The following is a 23,085-nucleotide window of genomic DNA, read 5'->3' on the forward strand; positions in this document are numbered from 1 at the left end:
AAATTTTGTGTAGATATACCGCCCAGATGTATTTATCATTCTATAATCGTAATGCATGCATTCTTTGTTCGATATTGGGTGATAATTTTTCTTAGAAAGTTATTTAAGATTTTCTTTAATGAATTTTTTTTAATCAGAATATTATAATGATTGCTGTTTCATATAATGTTCCTAAATTCTCCAGTTGTTGGATAATTGTTAACTATTAAATATAGGATAAAGTTGGTTACAGTTTTTATATCTAGAAGCATAGATTATATTATCTTCTTTAATTATTTTTTTAATATGAAAAATACTAATATAATTATTATTGATGGTGATGACGATCCATGATTGTTATTTAATACATAGTAGATATTTTAGTGTTGTTTGATATGTCGATAGGAATTAATCTAAGAACACCTGTAGCTGGAGCCCAAGAATCACCAACAAGTGACTTTGTGGATGATAGTGCTAGTGAACCTGGCGAATCGACATGCTCCAGTGTTAACTCGTCAAGTCCTGTACCAACAACAATTCCTGCTGCAGGGAAGAATAAACATCCACACCATATACCTTACGATCCTCAGGTATATAAATGTTATTTTTATTGTACACAGCTAAATCTATTTCATGCTAGGATGAAGTTTCACGTATTACCATATTAAATAAATAAAATTTTCTTTAATTAAATGGCATCATATTATGCATTGAAATAACTGCCGTTAAGGAGATATTATTTAGTAGAAATTCTCTGTCTTATGAATAGAGAATAGATTGCTTACATTGATTTAATGTGCTTATATACCTTTCACAGTTCTGGGAATATGTGAGAGTTTTTGTTAGAAAAGTCTCTGCTTATTTTTGAGTATCTCTGTAATTTCTTTTGAAAAGAAAATAACAACTGGTAGCAAATAAAAGGCAGTCCAAAAACCGCACAAAAATTGGTCCAAAAATATAAATTGAGAAAAAACAGTACAAATTGTAAAAGTTCCAAATTAGTAAGGTTTCAGTTTAGGTTACAGTGATAAATCCAAAGAATGTGTGAATTCGTACACTTATTTAAAATTATTATAAGTTATAAATGCATTAATTTCATTCTGATTGTGATAGTGTATATCAAAATCAGAATAGTATTTGATAGTGTATACTGCAGTTACTGAAATCTGTTGTTACATGTAGCAGAGTACTATAATTGTAAGGTATTGATAAGTACATGTAAACAGTAATATATATCTGCTAGCAATATATCACCGATATTTTATTCATTAGGAAATGCAGTCTGGGAAACATTATTAAATAAATATTAAACTTATGAAAATCTGTGTGTGCTGTAATTAGTATTTTCTTTTGCAGGAATCTTTATTTAAGTTGATATTAAATAGAATCAGAAAAAGATAATTATGGTGGTCAAAAATGTAATATAGAATCATTTTAGTGAAATCTTATTACTGTTTAGATAGTATGCCATTATGAAATCATTTTATAGCAAACATTTAATAGTAAAATTTTATCATGTATAAGAGTTATTGTCTTCAATATTGAATTCATGAATTTTATCATTCATTTGAACAGATAGTTACTTTTTAGGAATACACCTTAAAAGTACAAAGTTTGTTTAAAAAGAAACTGAACTTCTGAAATACGATGACACTATACTTACTATTGTGCTAATGTTGCTATGTAATAAGATTCTTAGAAATAATGTTACATTTGCACTGTTCTAAGTTTTCTCATTTCTATCTGTAGCAAGTGTGTAAACAAGGTTATATGGAACTTTCTGGTGTAGAGAAAAATGAACATTTTTGGAATAGTTACATGTTTGTATCAAATTTTGTTTCAAATTGGGCAAGATATTTATAGAAAGTGAAAGTAGTGCAAAAAGCTTATAGGGAAGAATGTATAAGCTGTATGCAAAGTTATGTTTGCTATCAGTATTTCAAATTAAACACACCAAAGTTAATTAAATGTGAAGGAGGTGTTGGTTATGTTTTTGATTAGAATTGGATAATTAATTACGAGTGCATTCTGTGTTGTAATAACATAAAGTGTTGTTTAATTTGGAAACAATTTGGTGTTTGAAGGAGGCAGTAGGAAATAAAGAGGTCTGATGTGAGAACAAACAAAACACGGTTACTGCATTATAATAAGTTTCCACAAATCTGGCATTCCTTATTTAATAGTTTTCAATGAAGCGTAACACAACTTTTGTACCTCAGCTTTCCTATTTGTTGACTTATGAAAACTTCTTTCTGTTTCTGAGATGAAAGTCATCCGGGAAAGATGCTTTGTTTTTTATAATAGAAAGGGATTAAAGTAAACTTTGTATGGGACCTATAGACTAATCCACGTATCAAATCATTTTATATTAAAAGTGGAAGAACCTTTGTTTTTATTTATGTGTATTTTACATTGTTGTTATCTACAGTGCAGGACACTATTTTGAAGGAAAAATCTGGTTAAGCTTTTCGCATGTAAATAAAATAATTTTCTACCTGTTGATCCAGAATTCTCTCAAGGCTCCAGTATTTAAAATTTTTTTTGTTGGTGCTATTTCATGAATCATTTAGCACTTCGGGTCAGGAATAAGTTGACTGGGATGTTAGGAAGAAGGCATAATTTATCATTTCTAAAATTTTTAACTTTGGAAGTAAATGATGTAATTTTTGTTTATGTAAGTATTAACTAAGTTTTTGTGATAATAAGTGTATTAATTTATTTTGTATGTAATAAATAATATAAATATTTGGTACAATTTTATTTATTCAAAATTATATTGAATTATAACATGAATTAATAATGTATTATCCTCAGGCAAAATTTGACAGTTGATTTCATTAGACTCAGTCTGATCATTTATAAGACAATGGCTGTTAATTGAACCCAAACAACTGAACTATTTTATTGTAGTCAATAACTATATTACTTTATAAAATACATTTTACATGATTCGTTTTATTTTGGTTTTCTGAATTATAAACCTTCAGAAATTGAATCACAAATTGTATTTTTATTGTGTTTATAGATTCATGTTACATCGAAACCTCCGTATTCATTCTCGTGTTTGATATTTATGTCGATTGAAGACTCTCCAGTTAAAGCACTTCCAGTAAAAGAAATTTACGCTTGGATTTTAGATCATTTTCCTTATTATAAAAATGCTCCTACAGGATGGAAAAATAGTGTTCGACATAACCTTTCACTCAACAAATGTTTCAGAAAAGTTGAAAAGGCACCAGTAAGTGTTTTATTGTATTTCATTAGCATAAACCGTTCTTTTGTTTATTTTTATGTAGTTAGTTATATATTATTAAATTTTTGCTGAAATTGATTCAGAACCAATGAAATTATTTCAGAAAAATATAGAATGTATATTTTTTCTTCTAAAGAGGAATAGGTAATTAAATGTATAAATTACTCATTTTAAATTAAATTTTACTATATTAGGTGTATTTAACATACATGTAGTTTTCATAGTCTTTTTGTGTTTATCTTTGCATGCCACCATTACATTACTTATGTAATGGGCTATGTAAGAAATATGACTTTTATGATTGATGTGGTTAAACATTTTAAATGTACTGCTGTCCATTATTTCTTGTGGATGTGACATATGTAAAGCACCAGTTAAAAATTACTTTCTGTGAAAGTAATGTTGTCTGCTACATAGTGAAAGTCCCGCTTATTCAATGTTGATTGTTGAGCTTATTGAGCAGTTTGTCCTAACTTTTCATGCTTATATGCAACTATATATTTGAGACATAATAAAAGAAAGGTATGGAAACTATTTCACTCTTTACTTTCTCTAGTAAGAATGGAATGAAGTGCTTGTTATTCTTGAGAATGACCATGCCATTTTCAGAAGTGACTTGATTCATATCAAATCATCTGCAACTTTTATTTAGTATGGCAATTTACATATGCATTTTTATTATTTATAAAAGTCTTTGAAATGCTATTTTTCTCACATAGAATTCTCCTGTGAGTTGTAATGTTTATTTAGTTTCCTTAAAATTAAATCTGTGTTTTTTTTTAGTAATTTCTTGTTTTTAAAAGATGATTAAATATTTGTACCATGGCTTTAAATATTGATTTTATGGATGAAAATAAAATTTTTTAATTATTATGTAATAATTTTGGATCAGAAGTTGATAAAAACGATCGTTTAAATAATATATTTTGTTTTACTTTATTTTCTATTCTTAATGTATATGTTGCAATCTGTTCAACTTGTGAACAATGTGTAACCCCAGGGCTCAGTGAGATGAGAATGATATTTATGATATGTAAACAAGGTGTAGTCTTATATAGACTCGGGGTAACCATTCCTGAGATGTGTGGTTAATTGAACCCCAACCACCAAAGTACTCCAGTATTCACTTGTTTAGTATTCAGATCTATATAAAAGTAACTTATCTTACTAGGATTTAAATGTAAGATTGTTTAACTTCAAGAATCAACTATTAAACAGCTGATTAGTGTTGATTTTACCACTAGACCAAACTGGTGGGGAATATACACCTTTCTATATGTATATATATATATACTAATAAATAAATCTCTTGAATTTTATTTGTCTGTCTACGCTAATCTCAGAATCTACTGTACCGATTTCAATGAAACTTTGCATGCTCAGCAAGCGCTGAGCAGAAGGTTTTGCACTTTGTGTGATATCAATGTGTTAAAAAGAACTGGAGTTATTACAAATCTTATTCACTTACCTTCTTGTCATGTCCACAAGTTAGTCCAATAGTGTGCCGCATTACTTGCTCTCCCCCTTGTCGCCCTCATTATGTTGTACAGTTTCTTCAATGGCAGAATTGGACGAAAAGGTTTATGGATTCATCAAGTCTATAACTTAACATTTCAATTTTAAAGACTCCAATTTTCTGTTTTGCAATGACCATCAATAAGTCACAAGATCAGATTTTGTGTACAGCTAGTGTAGATTTATGAGCTGCTTTATTTTCTTATGGGCAATCGTAGCAATTATGTTATGTTTTTGGGCAAGCAAGAGCTGTGAGCTGTTTATTTGCTGTGAAAATAGAAGAACCAAAATGTAGTTTATAATGAGGTGCTGGTGTAAACATGTGTATGTATAAAAATACTTATTTGCATTATTTTATAGAAATAAAGATTTCGTTTATCTACTTATACGAATCATGTTTTTAAGTATCTCAAAACCATAAAAAATATTGATTTTACATAATCAGAATACATGAATGATGAATCTGTTACTTCATACTTTTGATATTCATAAATCATAATAAGAAATATTTTACACGTACTAATATAAATTGATATAAGATGTGTTTCTTGGGTTCTTAGGTGACAAAATGTAAAGATTCGATTAAAATCGCATGTGCCCAAATTTGACCAATTTTAATACCCTTCTAAAGCTATAGCTCTGCTGTCCACTAGGTGGGAAAGTAATAAAAATGGTATTCAATAATTAACAATTCTTATCATTGAATTAAATAAACAAAAAATATTACATTTAAATAAAATGGTAAATATTTTAAATTAGGTTGTGTGTGTAAGCTGTACATCAGAAAAAGCCTACTGACAGGAATGTTCTACAACTATGTTGTCAGCGCAATTATACTGTAATCGCACAATAGCATAAACGTTTGCAATGGTGGTCACAATTATAATTGCACCGATTAATTACATTTATATTCAGTTGTTTTTTCTAAAATTCTTATTAAAATTATTTATTTTTTCAAAAAATTAATTAAATTTACTAATTACAGTTATATCTGTCATATCACTAGTTTAAAGAAGCTATCACTATTTAAGAAAATTAATTGCTTTTACTGAAAAAACAAACTTAAGTCTTTCATCTTATATAAAGTATGTTTACTTATTAGACAAAAACATAAAATTTATCAAAGAGTATGCATATTTTACAGGCTTGTATGTATAAAGATTATAATTATCTGAAATTAAGTAAGAATAGAGAGATATTTGGAGCAAGATGATAAATAAATATAAATTGTTTTATTAAGTAAGAAGTGGGAATTTTTGTAGCTATCTGTAAGAATATTTATGTGAAGTAAAATAAACAGAAATGATGTTTGGTTATTTTACATTACTTTATTCAGTTTCATTGTGAATTAATTTTAAAGTGAAAAGTGTACATTGGTCAATGCAAAGATCTTTTTTTTAATTATGCTTCTTTGTTGTGGGTTTAAAAAATTCTGCGTATTAGATCTGTGAAGTTACTTTCCAAAATTATATACAGTGTAACCACTATTATGTGACATCTTCAGAGCATTATGGGTGATGAAATGAGAGAAAATGGATCAAATTTGTGAGTTCACAATAAGTGTGCAGTATAAATTACAAAAATAGAAAACGTAAGAACAATGTACATTATTAATATTATTCAAACATTATTTACAATGGAAAGTAAATTTTTCTTCAATTTTGAAGAAAGTATAAAAGTATATTTATGAAAGGGAGTTGACCTACAATATCACTTCATATATATTTCTTCAAATGATTGGTACAGGTATAACTGCTTGTTTATAAACACATGTTTCTAATTTAATCTATAGTGTATAATTTATTTGTTGATGATAGTAATCATAAAAAATTAGGATTTTCCGATTTGAGAAACATAATTATTAATTAAATCTATTTCAGTGTGTTATTTAATTATAGTCTACCATCTTGAAATTAAAGATTAGTACTAAAGTTATGAAAAAATTTGGGTTATGAATTGTAAAAAATAAATAATTTATGTATTTAAAACTGATACTGAATTGATCTGAATAATACAAATCTCTAGATCAACTGGATTCAATAAATGGGGTTATGTTTGTAACATATAGTTAAAAAAGTTTTAAAAAAATGCATAGCCCGTTTATAATTCTGTAAAAACAAAATTACTGTACAACTATTTTTACAGTAATGTAGAAAGAATTCATTCTGTTGCATTATTTTTTTTTTATTGGTTAAAGAATACAGAATACTAAAGAATCTTTTATTATAAATTAAAAGTTGTAAACATCTTGCAAACACTTTTAAAGATCATGTGAATTTAAAAGTATTAAAACACTAACAATGAAAAAAATAAACCAGTGTATTCATAAATTTAACGTTTTGCTTTTATTAAATTTTTTGTGCAAGTTTTTTTTTTTTGTAAATGAATTCTATTATTTTCTTTTGCCTTTTTTAAGTAACAGGTGAATTTGTTGTAATACTACAAACTTAAGCAATTTTATCTTTTTTTTATCTTTTACTATCTGGTGTATTTTATGAGCATTTGATCTAGTTTACTCTACACTATCATTTCCTACTTAAAATTCCTTCTCTTCTGTACTTTATTCAATAAATAAGGCAATATATATTTTTTATTTTGAAAAAATCTGATTTGGACACCACAGGACTTCCTTGTACGCCTATTAAATTACATACACACATTTTTTTAAAATGAATAATACATAAAATTTTATTTTGTTAATAACTTCTAATATTTTTTTTAATTGTTATTATTGAATTATTATTTATCGTAAATTTTTTTTTACAATCAGGGGGTTAATGATTATTAATAAATCAATATATTTAGATTTAAAAGTAAAAGTTAAAAGAAAAAAAAGGAGATGAAGTCTGATTCGAAATGATGTGCCTTCCCCTTATAAGATCCAAATATTTCATTAATTAAAATTTCATTTGGCTATAACTCTGATACCAATGAAGATAAGTATCATTTATTATATATTATTGAAAAGCTCTTAATGAGGGCTTATTACTGCATTAAGAAAAAGGCAAAAATCCAAATTTTTTTGGAATTTGGGCTTTTTTAGACATTTTTGGTTCAGTCGATTGCAGTCAAAAGGGGAAGTGCACAACTAGATGTTACAGCAGTTCTAAATCCAGAATTTAAACATGCTATGGCTAATTGTTTTTTGAGTTACATACGTACGTACAGACGTCACGCTGAAACTAGTTAAAATGGATTCAGGGATGGTCATTTCCGTTGAAATGTGAAAACCAAACTTTTTCGTGATCATAATACTTCTTTTACTTTGTACAAAGAAGTAAAAAGAAATTTCTTTTCTAGTTGAAATTTTATAACCCATCTTCTTCCACTCTCTTCAGTGTTTTTTTTTCAGTCCCAAGTATATTATATTTTTTTTTGAATCTATGAGACAGTTTTCTTTTTCTAGTAATGTCTTTGAAAATAGATGATTTTTTATTAAATGCTATCATACTAAATCAATCTCAGTCCTTTACAAACAATAAAATATAAAATACATAAATAATATTAGCCATCACTGGTTTTCTAAGTGGTGTTTATTAGCTATGTTTGAATTTAAAAAAAAAAAAGTCTTAAAATATTACTTATAAGAAATTAAGACCAAATTAAATACATTATATTGTCTTTTCCTTTTTAATATATGAATGCGGTTAAAAAATATGTACATTCAGATGGAAGACAAATTATGGAAGGTTATAAAATCAGAAAGACTTTAATGTAGTCATTGTTTTATTTTTATTTTATGAAATAAAATAAAATAAAATATTTAATTTTAAAGAACTGTAAACTTAATCTATAATTGAGAGTTTCTTCTGCTTATTTATTCCTATTTTTCTAATGGTGGATGGATAATTGCTTATTATTTTATTTTTCAGAATTTGGGAAAGGGCTCATTATGGATGGTCGATCCAATGTACAGACCAAATTTGGTGCAAGCATTAAAAAAGGCTCCATATCATCCTTATACGAACGCTGAACGACCTATAACAGCTAGAGTTCATCCTCAACCTGCTAGGTTTGTATTAATTTGTTTATTATTTTAATGATTGTTTTCAAAAATATAAAGGTGTTTCAAATATAAAAAGTATTTGTTTTTGTAATTTTTAATTACCACATAATCAAAATATATCATTTATTACTAATAATGTAATCGAATTATCAATATTTTCACCTCTTTTAGAATAAATATGAAATTAGTAAATGTTCAAAAACTATTTGCAAAAAATTTATCTCTAGATAGTCATTTCAGTTTTCAATCATTTTTTGTAGATAGAGAGCAGTTAATTAAAAAAAAGTAAATATCTAATATAAATAAAAGAAAAAATGATAGTGATAAAATAATAGTAGTAATTAAAATAAAAAAAAAGATAAATAAGCAGTAATTATGAAACATTGCAAAATAGAATATCTACTTGTGTTTTTATAATAAAAATAAACCAAGGGATGTTTGGTAAGTCCTAAAACAATCTAGAAATGGCATCCATAGTAAATGGTTGAGCTCAGTCTTAGTTTCCCACATTTCTGGTAAGAGCTTATACCAAGTTTCATTCATAATTCTGTATTGGTAGTTTTTTAACAGTCAATCAGATATTTGTGATTGTGAAAAATGAACAAAAAAAAGTTTTGTTTGTTGATCAAACATTAGTTTTTGAAAGGCAAACCTCACAGAAAAACTAAAGTCAAAGCTGGATAAATATTATGGTGATTTACTCTATCGACTGGAACAGTTTACAGGTGATTTTGGTTGTTTTCAGGCGGATCATATAAGCATAAATAAATGTTAAAATTTCCAGATGACCTATTGAGGTTGGTGGCTTGCAGAGAATATGGATAATAGACAGGCCTTTACTCATCATGTTAAGGAGATTTCCCATAAAACTGAAATACTGGTGAACAAACTGACAAGTCATCACTTGGATGCCTGCCGCATCACTGTTGGCAGAGATGAGAACAGCAATTTATGAAGGCTGCAATAAGGATATCGCATATAATAGAATGCTGGCTGAATGGCAACGTAGATAGGATACCTCTGACAAGGAAAGTTACGAGTTAATAAGGAACATCAAGGCATGGTTCGGCAGGAAGACTGGGGAGCTGAGCTTTTGGCTCTTGCAGTTCCTTACGGGCCATGGCTGTTTCAGGACATACCTGCATCAGAGGAGACGTGTAAAAGACGACAGGTGTCCCTGTTGCCTGCTGGTGGATTTCCAGCACATGTTATCACTGCTCCAAGTGAGAAGCCTTTAACCCACCGAGTTGGTCTAGTGGTTAACGCGTCTTCCCAAATCAGCTGATTTGGAAGTCAAGTGTTACAGAGTTCAAGTCCTACTAAAGCCAGTTATTTTTACACGGATTTGAATACTAGATCGTGGATACCGGTGTTCTTTGGTGGTTGGGTTTCAATTAACCACACATCTCAGGAATGGTCGAACTGAGAATGTACAAGGCTACACTTCATTTACACTCATACATATCATCCTCATTCATCCTCTGAAGAATTATCTGAACGGTAGTTACCAGAGGCTAAACAGGAAAAAGAAAGAAGGTGAAAAGCCTTAAGACAGCACTTGTACAGAGTAACTGGGCCCTTAGACCCCAGCATTATTATCAAAATAATGCTTAAGTTGGACAAGGCATTCAATATCATTAAAAATTTTATCCACAAAATATTACAATGTAAGGACCAAGAAGCGTGCGTCACATGATTTAGTTTTTAGCACAGCACTGGTCGCCAAGTGCGAAGAAGATACCAGCTACCAAGAAGATGCTTTGAAGATCTCATGAAGATCTGGGTATCAAGGAATGGCAATGCGGGGCTGATTGACCCAAGGGACGCCTGGTAGCAGAGCCGTCATCTGTTCGTGCAAGCGTGGGTGGACGGCGTGCAATCTGGTGCCCCAAGAGTGTAATTACCACTCTTGGGGCACCAGATTCCTGTATGCAACACCCCTTTGTGGAACTGTTATCTTTTGGTGGCATTGAATCAGACGGGACTGGAGGATCACACTGTCTGATGCATCCCTGCTAAGGGTTCATACCTGTCTGGAAGCTGCACATGCCTTTGGCTGAATCTGGTTCCAAGACTGGGGATAAGGTGCAGTTTTTGGTTTAGTGGGTTCAACTCCCATATACCTGGGAGGGGGTCATGCTTCAGCCCTTCTGGGCCTGCACGGGTCCGAAGAGTGATACCAATATCTTTGCTCCTTTCGTTTGGTATGATGGCTGGAGACTGAGGTAGTTCCATCACTGCTCATGCTAAATGAAAAAAAAAAAGAAAGTTGCTGCCAATTAAAATTGTCCACCTGCTATGTTATATAACTGATTTAGGGCCAGATAAGGTAAAAATTTATTTATAAGTAAAATAAAGGTGGAATCAATCAAAGGAAATCTCCCTCCCCTCTTTAAAAGAAATTAAGGGAGGGGATAACCATAAAAAATTTATATCAGTTTTATAAATTTAGGTATACGAGGTGTGGCTATTAAATGACAAGACTAATGCTGCTATAGAAGAACTGCGCATGCGCCAAATTCATATGACTGACAGCTGTGTAGCGAGAAGCCTTCTCTTTCTGTTACTGTCACTCCAGTTTCTGTAGACATATTAGTTTGACTGTGGCCTTTGTTTGGACAACATCTTTTGTTTTACTGGAAAAATGATAGAGTTTTATTAGAGCAAAGAATTGTCATGAAATTTTATATGAAACTTGGAAAAAAAAAATAACCAAAATTGTGAAAGGACAACAAGTCATGGATTCTTCATCAGGACAATGCACTGGCTCTAACTGCATTTTCAGTCAAGATGTTTCTAGTCAAGTATAACATCCCAGTGTTAGACCATCCCCAAAGCCAAATCTACACTAAAAGGAACAAGATTTCAGACTGTTGAAGCTGTGAAAGAAAAAGCAGCATGCGTCATGAAAGAGCTCACAGAAGAAGACTTACAACACTGTTTTGAACAATGGAAAATTGCATGGATTGTTGTAGGGATATAGGAAGATTTTATATAGAAGGGGAAATTAACTAAATATATATAAATTTAAAATAAAATATTTTACAGCATTAGTCTTGTTATTTAATAGCCACATCTTGTAAATCTTTTTATAATGTTCCATAAGTATTGTTATTTAGCTATTAATGATATTTTTTGGTATAAACAGATGAAAAAGCCATTTTGTGCATACTTTTTTCTGCTATAATTTCATTTTCTGTTTCTGAATATATTACCAAACAGTTATTTATAATGTCTCAAACATTGTGGTTTGGTTAATTGCAGATTAGCCTGAATAGTCTCATTAGTTTTGATTCCTTTGTTCAAGAAAATTTTATTTCATTTTTTCAAACAATACAACTTTCCATTTACAGTTGGCTGAGTAGTTCTCACCTATTAATTTTCTTCAGATTTATCTTAACGCCAAGGAACATGTATAGGACTGCCAAGGAGCAGTTATGAGACTGAGTGGTTGAGTCTCTGATAGTGAACAGGCTGTAAGGTATACCTATAACATTCATGATGATGATATATCATAACATCTTAACAATAAATTACTAAGAACGTTTTAATTAATTTTAATTGTGTTTACAGTCTTACAGATCAGCAGGAATCATCACTTAGAATTCCAAATAAAACACCTGCTACTGGAACAACTGCAACTGGAGGCCGATTACCAGACCCTGAATTATTTCCATATTTAAGTCGCCGTCTTGCTGCATCTGGCTTAGAAAGTACTCCTGTTGATACAGATGATTCTTTGGATGATGTTGATGCGGCAGCGGCAATGCTTGCTCTTAAACATGGTCCTAATATCAGAATCAGTATCTCTCAGAGAAGAGGTAATTTATATCTGTAATTATTTAAGGAATTAAGGTGATTATAGTTAATACAATGATAAATGAGTAAAGATGGATTGATGTGAAGGTAAATCACTTGATAGTAGAACATTAAGAAATAAAAACTATATTTTATATTTTAAGAAAAATATTTATCTGTTGTGAAATCATCCCTTTTAAACTGGTAATAATGTTTTGTAGTTTAGTGTTTCAAAATGAAATTTTAATCTAATTGAAATATATAAGAGAATACATAATATTATTTGGGTTTAAAAATACCATTTGTTACTGTGCTGATCACATCCACTGTGAATCTCATTACTAAGTTCAGCTACCCATAAAAAAATTTCTGATTTTGTTAAAAATGTAATTACTTTAAGTATTTTTAAAAAAACTTGAGTTGTGAGCAATTGTATCCTAAATAATCATCAAATTAGCTTCATATGTTTTTGCTTCCTCCCACTGTGGGGGGATAATGCTTTTGTCATACAGTGTTGAACCATAAGTGATAAGTTTTTACTAATTTATTCATTAAGATTTAAGTGAAATAAATCAAGAAAACAGAATTTAATAAAAATGTTGTGCTATAAATATTCAAGATTTCCTCCCTACCAATCAGAATTTTGAAATCTTTGGGGAAGTATAGAAATCATGATTATTCTTATCATTGACTACCAGGGCAACTATCCCTAAAAGCAACTATCATTGATTTTAGGGATCATTTTTGATCTGTTTTTTATTTTATGCTGTAAAATTATACAAGTTTAATTTTACTTGATGAATTTAATAAAAAATTCATTAAAAAAAATCAGTATTATTGATTCATGTTGTGTGAAATACCATGACCAACAAACCCTACAAGACAACTAATATAGAAAAGTTAGGGGATATATTACATTAGAAGTATATAAGTAATTTTATTTTATTCAGATGAATTAGTGAGATTAGTTTTATTCCTCCTCCATTATGGAAGACCTTTTGTTGAACAGCTGCTTTTCTTTATTCAAGACAAAAGAAGCTCTTCCTTTGAAATGGAGAAATAAAACTTGCCTTAAAATATAATAATTTGCTCAAGTAAAATAATTATTTAAAAAGTAGATTCAAAAAGTTTTCAGAATTGCCTAACACAATCTATATCTGTTAATAAGGAAATAAAGAATTGAATTCTTTTTCCTTGACAATACCCTTGCACATTGATCCGTGGTCGTGAAAGACTACCTGGCAAAACAATAATGTATAATATTTTTAAAGAAATTGATAATAAATTGTAATTGAGAAAATAATTTTTGCTATTTATGAAAATAATTAAACACACTGTATTGCAGAATTTTTTGTTTCTGTTTGCCCTGCACAGTGACTGTCTGTCTCATGCAAGCAAGCTTTTATATTCATTGTATGCCCTATCTATTGATAGATAATAAAATAAAATCTTATAGAATTGATATATAATATAAAATTCTTTTCATGAGGTTGATTTATTTTGATGTTATTTACATATACAAAATTTATAATAATAACTTAATAACAAAAAATTCAGTAAACAGTAACATTACGTATTTATATGTTGATGATTTATAACTAACTGTTCATATATTTTGTTTTTCAGATGAGTACCATAAACAGCTTTCAGCGATAAATCTTTGTGCAGGAAAAGGAAAGAAAAAGATTAAAGAAGAGGTAAGGATTATTATATTATTTTTACTGGTAATATTAAAATATATTGTGATTTTGGAAATTTTTAGTATTGGTTGGTAAGAGTGACATATATGTATGTCCTTTCGGAATCCTTGAATTCATCTCAAACTAGTGCTGCAAATTATTTGTGTTCATATACTTGCACACATTATGTATCCATAAAATCATGACTTTACTTGTTCATATGATTTATTGCTTGAGAATCCAAAAACTAATTTCATTGAGATTTTATTAGGAATTTATCATACAGAAGATATTTTGGTATAGAATAAATGATAATATAGAAAAAAATTGTTCTAACTAGATTAGCAAAAGTATCTAAATAAAGGTTTCTAAACATTGTTACATTGTTAGAAGTTCCCATTGTAAACAAACTGATAAGGTTGAGTTTATCATATGAAAAAACTTAAAGAACCTGAATTTCTATATATCTGAAGAAACTGATATCACAATGGAATTTTCATTTCTCAATTGCCCTAAAAATATAAATGATGAATGAGATATTTCTTTACACGATTAATAAACTTGCAAGATGTCTGTGGAAAATAGCTGTTTTTATTGATGTAATGAATTTTTTTAGTGTTGTACTGATAATCCTTTAACGATTTTTGCATACTGAAGTATAGCAATTTCATTATTTAGTGAATCATACTTTTAATGATTACTATCACCTTCTATCTTGTCTTCTTGAGGTTGCATGTATTCTGTCACATTAAGATACCAAGTTGTATCTTGTTTTTTATGGTTTGCTATATAATTATGACATGGGTTATCAAAATTTAATATCCATCACATTTAATATTAAATTAAATTATATTAAACAAAACCATCACATCTAGCAACTTCTTCAACATGAACTCCTATGTTGTTAATAACTCAACGACAAATATCCTCGGTCATCTCATTGCATGCCTCAATGATCAGAACTTGCAGTTCCATCACTTTGCAAGGATGTTTAGGGAAAATCTTTTTTCCTTTAGAAATGCCAAAAAGAAATAATCACATGGATTCAAATCAGGACTGTTTGGGGGCCAGCTCTGTCCACATACAAAACAATTAAGAAATGAGATTTACATTAAAAGTTTCATGCAGAAAGTCTAAATAAACATTAGTAGCGTCCAGTCTCTCCATCCTGCATGAACCACCCTGCATGTAAAAGAATGGCCCTATTACCCCATGACTTGAGATAGTAGCCCATATTGGAGCATGATGCATCTTTTCATAAAGTGGCTTTTTGAAAGTCCAAAAACACACATTTTTATATTGAAAACCCCATCTAGGTGAAAATGTGCCTCATCTGAAAACCAAACATTGTTCTACAATACGTCTGGGTTCACAGTCCATTCAGCGAATGCCGTTCTTTGTTTGTTGTCAACCGTTAATTTAGACAACACTGTTATTTTGTACGGGTACAAATGCAATTCAGTTTTTAAAATTTGCTGCATAGATCTCCTAGAAATCCCAAGTTGTGCTGCTGCATTTCTTGTTGATTGCTCAGTAAGAAATATTGTGGGTTTCTCAGCAATGCTGCTCTGACAGCTTTGATATTCTGTGGAGAACGAACATCGGCAGGCTGTTCGCAAATACTGAACCACACTATTAATTTTTTGCGTAAATTCTACGTATTGTTTTAAATGAGGACCATCACCGAGTTTTAAAATGTGCACAAAACTGTCTTTGTGTAAGCACCACACTTTCCATTTCATTAAAAAATGACAGTCTTTAGGGGCTGTTCAACCCTTCCTTCTTCAGCCATCTTGGAACGATACTCAAACAGCGCACTCAGAAAGAGAAGAAATTAATATTAATGAACTGTTGTCACTCCTACCGACATAAAACACATTAATAATTATTAATGTGTTTTAACCTAAAACACTAATATAATATTATTCATTATTAACCTAAACAATTATTGACAAAACAAATGTTGGATCATTTCAGATGCCACTCTGTACTTGACTAACAAAAAAGGGCCATTTCTAATAAATGACAACCATTTTTAAAAAAAACATGTAATTTATTTAAAAGTTTAATTGAAAGATTTCCCTTTAAGATACTCATTCAATGAATTTCTAAATAATATTAAATTAAAAAAACCTTAATAAGATGGAAAAATCCTTTTTTCGCATTGTATTTAATCTGCGTGTAAATATGTGCTCAAATATATTTACAAGCACAAATTAAAATTAAAACCAAATTAAAATTTGGTAATTAAAACCAAAACAATGTGGTTTTAATTACCACATGATAATTAAAACATGTTAATAAAAAACCCATTGTTATACTAATATTAATTACATGTTAATTTATTTAACTGGTGTGGAAGTGCATTTCTAATATATGATTGTTATTCTGCTTAATTTATCATTTGCTTAATAACTAACTATTTGATAATGGCAGTATCATATTATTTAAAGTGTCTTATTTTAACAGCTCCTTCATCATAACTGGGAAGTTTAGCAGTTTACTTAAGTAATGTGCATAGACACTAATTGAGTGAAACTTAATGAATAGTGTCTGCCAGTTAAAGAAAATAAAGGTTTCATTGCCTTATGTCCTGATCTTTTGTATGACCGTGAAGCATCTATAAAATATGAGGCACTAATCATTTAGTTTCTGTGAGAGTAAATATGCTTATAATACAAAATAGAGTAAAGGTTTTATTTGTAGAACTGAATATCTTGTTTATTTCGGTAGCTGTTGCATGCATGTCTTTGTGCTGCAATAGCTTGACTCACTGAAGAAGGTAACTGAAGACTCCTTAACGCCTCATTTTCCTCTGTAAGCCTGACATTGGATGCTTATTATCTTAGAAAGGCTATGCTAATTTGTGATAGATGAAGATTTATATTTCTTGTCATGTACCCCACAACCTTTTTGGTTATGGTACATTATATATATAAGATATGTTTCAAAATAACCACTCCTTGATACAGAAGTGATGATTCTGTCTCTCTCTCTCTCTCTCACACACACACGCACACATTATATATATATATATATCATGAATCTTATATGTAGTATAGACTGTGCACTTAGATATCCTCAGGAAACAAGACTGCTTCTTTCAATCCCAACTGTTAAATACTCAATCTGTTATTGATCTTGTCTCATTAAGAAATAAGTTTAATGTAATACCTAATTAACAAATAGATTTTTATGTATTGTGAACTGTAAAAAATAGTTTAATAGTTGTTGAAAAAAATTCTGTTTCCTTTTTATTTGTTAGTAATTCAATTAATTTTGTTTGTTTACATTTATGTGTGAGTAAGTCCAAAGACTGTTTTGAACTGTCTGATGATATCATTAACATGAATCCTGAACATAGATGGCAACATTAATGCCTTAGACTAAATGTGACCAATACCTGCTACCATTGATTGTTACAGCAGCCAGATAGAAATTTAAACTACAAAATTATTGAATATATTTCTTTATTTAATAATTATTTTTCAGATTACGTTAAAATTTGTTGATATTTGAATGATGTTTATTATGTGTAGATTAACTTATGGAAAATTTGATTATAAGAATATAACATACTGAGTATTTAAATATTTTTGTGTTCTTAAGGTTGGTGGTGTGTTAATAACTTCATGTCCTAGTGAAGACCATACGTACAGTGTAGAACCTATTCAACGTGTTGATGTTAAAATTGAACCTTCTTCACCTGATGAGGCCTTTCAGGAAGGCTCTGATTCCAATTCAAGGTAATGCATTTTTTAAATTAACAAATTATTGTAAAGCTTCATTCCTTGAATATCTGATTATTGATGAAGACTTTTGAGTTATAGTGGAATACGGAATATTTGGATTGACCTTTGCAAGGCTAAATTTCTTTACAAGTAGTAATCAGAAATCCAGATAATTGGAAAAATAATAAAGGTCTGTCATACATACTGGACATTTCATTCTAATGTTAAGCGGGTACCATACATAATATGTATGAATAATATAATCATATATAATATGTATGGGTATCATCATACTTAATAAAAATAAAAAAAAATAAATGAACTGCAGTAAAACAAAAAAAAATTCAGAATATCTGAACAATGCAATAGAAAATGAATAAGGTAATAATTTACAAAAGATTAAATGAGTAGAAATTAGCTAATAAAAGAATCAGAATTTTTAAAAATTATCCAAAAGAAATAAAAATTTACACCCTACTTTTTCATAAAAAAATTATGTAAATCATTTATGAGAAAAAACTTACAAAATTTAAAAAACTTATTAAAAAAACCTTACAAGAAAAAACTTACAGAAATGTGTGTGTGTTATAAAAATATTATTTCTTAAAAATTACAATAAAAAAATCTAAAAATTACAATAAGTTTAAGAATAAACCTTAGTGACAATCAGTAATCAAAACCTTTAAAAGCACTATTTCTTAAAAAACATTTGTAATCGGTATTTACTTTAAATGTTGATCTTCATTTATGAGCTACAACATCATGTAATCATTTTATACAAAGAATCTATGTCAAATCAGATTTGTTTTATTGCTCAGCTAGTCCATAGTAGTAAACAAAAATTTGTGAGGTTTTTCATGTGATGGCTTTGGATGCATGTCATTACACCATAGTTCATGTTTGATCAATTAATCTGTTTCTATCAATCTTTCCAGACTAATTTAAAATTGTAAATTAATTTTAAAATTAGTTTAACACAGGCCTAAATTTACACATGTTTTATATAATATGAATTGCAAAAGTCAATTAAAAAACCCAGTAAAAACAAAGATTGATAAAAATACATTTCCTTTGAAGCAAAACATTATTTGATGGTATTTTAGATTTTTTAAATAGTGTATTAATTTTTTTTAACATACCTACCACAGATTTAAGCAGTTTAGATAGTTGGACATCTGGAAAATTTGTGCTGGAATAATCATCGTCCCACATAACTAGTTCTAGATATTTTTGATTCTAGATATAGTTTGAGTAACTTCCGTGGTCTAGATATTTCTGTCTATATTGGCCCTTATAGGGGCAGCAAGTTTTAAATACTTATGTGATATACTGTAGCGTTTTGAATGATAATTCATAATTTTTTATGCCTTTTTTCCTATGAGAATTTGAATTTTTTCTCTACTTGTTATTTTAATTATAAAATGGTACATTAATCTACAGATCACTAAAAAAAAATCACAAATTTATTGCAGGAGCAATTTCACAATATTTTAGTGCGCATTACCAGTTGGATATATATCTATAAAATAATACTGCAAAGAACTCATGCCAATTGAATAGACTGCTTTCTGCCAGTAGATTTTTAAAAAAATATTTTTTTTTTTTTTTTTGTTAATACACACCTCATACACTAATGTTTACATAACTGCATACACATTTCATGGCATTTGTGCATTTGAATATTGAATGCAGATTTTATAGCATGTGAAAAATGTTATGTCTGATCAGAATTTAAACCTGGGATTTTCAAGATGAGGTAGTGTATCTATCTTGTATTAATCTTGGTTCCAATTTCAAATAATGTATGTTCATCAAATAATGTTTGATGTTATGTAAGTATGTGTTTTTTTAATCTTTATTGACAAGTATATTATTTTTCTAATGGAATTTTTTCAATTTTATTACTATTTGATTCTAAAATGCTTATATTTTTATTTACATTGCAAGTACTGCGTTTTATCAATGTTCATTTATGTTAAATAGTTTTGATCTATTATTAATAAAGATTTTATATTAAACCTTAAATCTATTATTAAAATGAACTGTTACAACAAATATCATTCAAAACGCTACGATATATCACAAAAGTATTTAAAACTTGCTTTCTGTTAGTGTCAGTATAAACAGAAAAGTGATTCATGTAAATATAATTGTAGTTTTCTTATGTAACAAATAAGAATGATAGAATGATTCCAGAATTGAAAAACCAATTAATTTCTTTTAGAAAGAAGATTAAATAACATATAGCACCTACAGACCTAATTATTTCCATTTTGAAACTGAAACCAGTGTATGTATTATTTATAGGGATTATATATATATATATATTTTCTATAAATATATATAGACACAAATAAGCATTTTTTAAGATTAATAATTTTGATTTCTATCCAAATTATATATTTTTGATTGTTGTAGCTGGGTTATGCGACTGAAAGTGGAGTCAGAAGCTGGTGATGTAGAAGAGCAACGAAAAATAGCTGAAGGTGCTGATGCTCTTCTTAACCTAGCAGGTATTACAACTAATTCAAATCATCACATAAACGGTAATAAACGTTCAAAGAATGGATTTATGCCGACTAAGAAGCTCAGGACAAATGAAGAACCAAACGAACCATTTCGACCACGACTTTTACGTAAAAGTCCTTTAAAACGAGATAATGATGATAAAGAATGCGATAAAAAGTGTTGGAAACCGGGTATGATTACTGAAAATAATAACATAATCGAAACATCTTCTTCATCTGTTTCAGTTACAACAAATAAAATGCGTAGAAAACCCTTACTAACATCTGCTAAAAATTTAGGTAAAATAAAAAGGTAGAAATCATTCCAATTTTGGATGTAGTCTCCTTTAGTAGTTCTTGTTTTTTTTTTCTGAGGTGGTAGTAAAAGAGTTTTTCTTTTTTTTAATGATGGGACTCATTTAGATATTTTGGACTTTTTTTTTTAAAAAGATGATTTAATTCTTAGTTTATTATTAGAGAATACTGAAGTAATATATATATAATACATACGAATAATATATTTACATAAAAATTAATATTAAATAATATATTTTTTAACTTAATGTATTTTTTCTGGGTGGAATTTCTTATTTTTAATTTCTGCCAAAAATTTTCATTCAGCATCCTTTTATATAAATAACTAAAAAAAAAGGATTTCTGTATACAGTAGTACAAAACATTTTTGGTAGCTGATTTCCATCTTTATCTTAATATATATATATACACAACAACAGGACATATATATATGTATAAAAATACTTAGGGTAAAAAAAAAGTAAATATATTAAATTTAAACCTATCATCTGGTTTCTAATAAAATAAATGTAATAAAATTTATATAAATTAATAATAAAAATAAACTTTGGTAGAAAGCAGTAGAATTGTTGAGCTTTTTCAGCTTTCAAAAAGCTTTTATCAGAATTAATATATTATAATATAATAATAATAGTAATAATAATAACGTGCTCACGTCTATTTAGCTATGTGTACTAATACAACATAATATCTTAGCAGTGGTAAAAAGTTGTATTATTATTATTATTAATACTAATATAATTATTATGTTATAGTTAAAAAAGATAAGAAATAAATTTATCTTGTTTCTTTCATAATTTAAATAAATATTATATTCTTTTTTAAGATAAATATTATCTTATTAGTAAAATTTAATGACATCTGTTTATACTAGTACTGCCTGTTCAACCCTTATTTTCATGCAGTTATATTAAGCAAAATTAAAAAATATCAGTTTTTGGCTTTTACTTCACTTGAAGGCAATGAGAAGAATGTCTGTTACTGTTTAGACACTACTCGAAACACATAGTAAAAAGTGAGGTGTTATTGATTTTATTTTTTTAAATATAAATAATTAAAATTTACTTTTATATAATTTTTTACTATTCTGTTGGTTATGTAAGTAATACAAAACGTTTATTTTCAATTATGTTATGTTACCCCATGATATCCCTCAACTATCTGGATTCAGAGCCCGTAGGCAGCTGGATCCTTTGTTCATTTGTGTAAAGAAGTTGTAGTCTTGTGCAGACTCAGGTCGACCATACGTGAGATGTGTGGTTAATTGAAACCCAATCACTAAAGAACACAGCAGGTATCCACAATCTAGCAATCAAATCTGAATAAATGCAACTGCAAGGGCTATTTTTTAAGTAAGGTCTGTTCTTTTAATACAAACAAAACTAGTAAAGGTACTGTCAAAAACTTTTTTTAATTTACTCTTTATGCTAATTTTCTACATAGATAGCTTGATTGTTTAAACATTTATCATAGCATTTTACTAAATTGTTTATGCCCACGCCATAGAAATCAGCTCCCTGTGAAGACAATCAGTCTTCAACCATTTTCACTTCTCTTTGGTGTCAAACTGCTGACCACCAAAAACTCCTTCAGGTACCGGAACAGGTGATATCTATCGCTTGGCTGTACGGTGGGTGGTACATTTATTCCCATCCAAATGATCTGATTAACTGTGTTATTTAAGCAGCAGAATTGCGGTTGTACATTGTCATGCAGCAACAAAACTCCAAATGATAGTAAATTACGTCGCTTTTTCTGTGTGGCAGGCTGAAGCTTTGTCAAGGTCTCACAGTGTGCAGCCGAGGTTTGTTGGCCCTTTTGGGCATAAAATCAACTAACAGGACACCATGTCTATTCCAAACACAGTTTATTCCAAACACAGTTTATTCCAAACACAGTTGTCATAATCTTGTATGTTGACATTGTTTGTTTAGCTTTCACTTTGACTGGAGATGCTGTGTGTTGCCATTCCGTTGACTGCCGTTTTTATGCTGGAATGATTTGGGAAACCCATGTCATATCCTCTGTGAAAGTGTGGTGCAAAAGTTTATTTCCTTCCTCATTGTATCGGGTCAAAAATGTTAAAGCATTAGCCATTCTCCTTTTTTGGTGCTCTTCAGAAAGAAGCTTGGGAGCTCATTGTGAGCACAGTTTTTTGAAATGCAAGATTTCAGAAATGATCTTGTATTGCACTGACCTTGTAACTTGTGGGAATATCACTGAGAAAGTGGAAATCGTGAATCGCTGGTCTTCATAAATTTTTGCATCAACTTCGCCCACCAAATCGTCTGTGATTAAAGAA

The 23,085-nt window shown here is 29.1% G+C and overlaps 1 protein-coding gene across 4 annotated transcripts in view; it reads left to right on the plus strand.

The window, feature by feature from the left end:
- LOC142331359 (forkhead box protein N3-like) overlaps positions 1 to 21,194 on the plus strand; it is a 746,610-nt gene extending 725,416 nt beyond the window's left edge. For all 4 annotated transcript variants that reach the window (XM_075377204.1, XM_075377205.1, XM_075377206.1 and 1 more), the window contains 7 exons: positions 385 to 569; positions 3,005 to 3,217; positions 8,620 to 8,759; positions 12,327 to 12,574; positions 14,178 to 14,248; positions 17,840 to 17,976; positions 20,380 to 21,194. In XM_075377204.1, the coding sequence (XP_075233319.1) occupies positions 385 to 569; positions 3,005 to 3,217; positions 8,620 to 8,759; positions 12,327 to 12,574; positions 14,178 to 14,248; positions 17,840 to 17,976; positions 20,380 to 20,785 (1,400 nt within the window). In that variant the 3' untranslated portion in view covers positions 20,786 to 21,194. The remainder of the gene's footprint in view (positions 1 to 384; positions 570 to 3,004; positions 3,218 to 8,619; positions 8,760 to 12,326; positions 12,575 to 14,177; positions 14,249 to 17,839; positions 17,977 to 20,379) is intronic.
- Positions 21,195 to 23,085: the final 1,891 nt, after the last annotated feature.

The sequence above is a fragment of the Lycorma delicatula genome, chromosome 10 (genome assembly GCF_047948215.1).
Source record: "Lycorma delicatula isolate Av1 chromosome 10, ASM4794821v1, whole genome shotgun sequence".
Taxonomy (NCBI): Eukaryota; Metazoa; Arthropoda; class Insecta; order Hemiptera; family Fulgoridae; genus Lycorma; species Lycorma delicatula.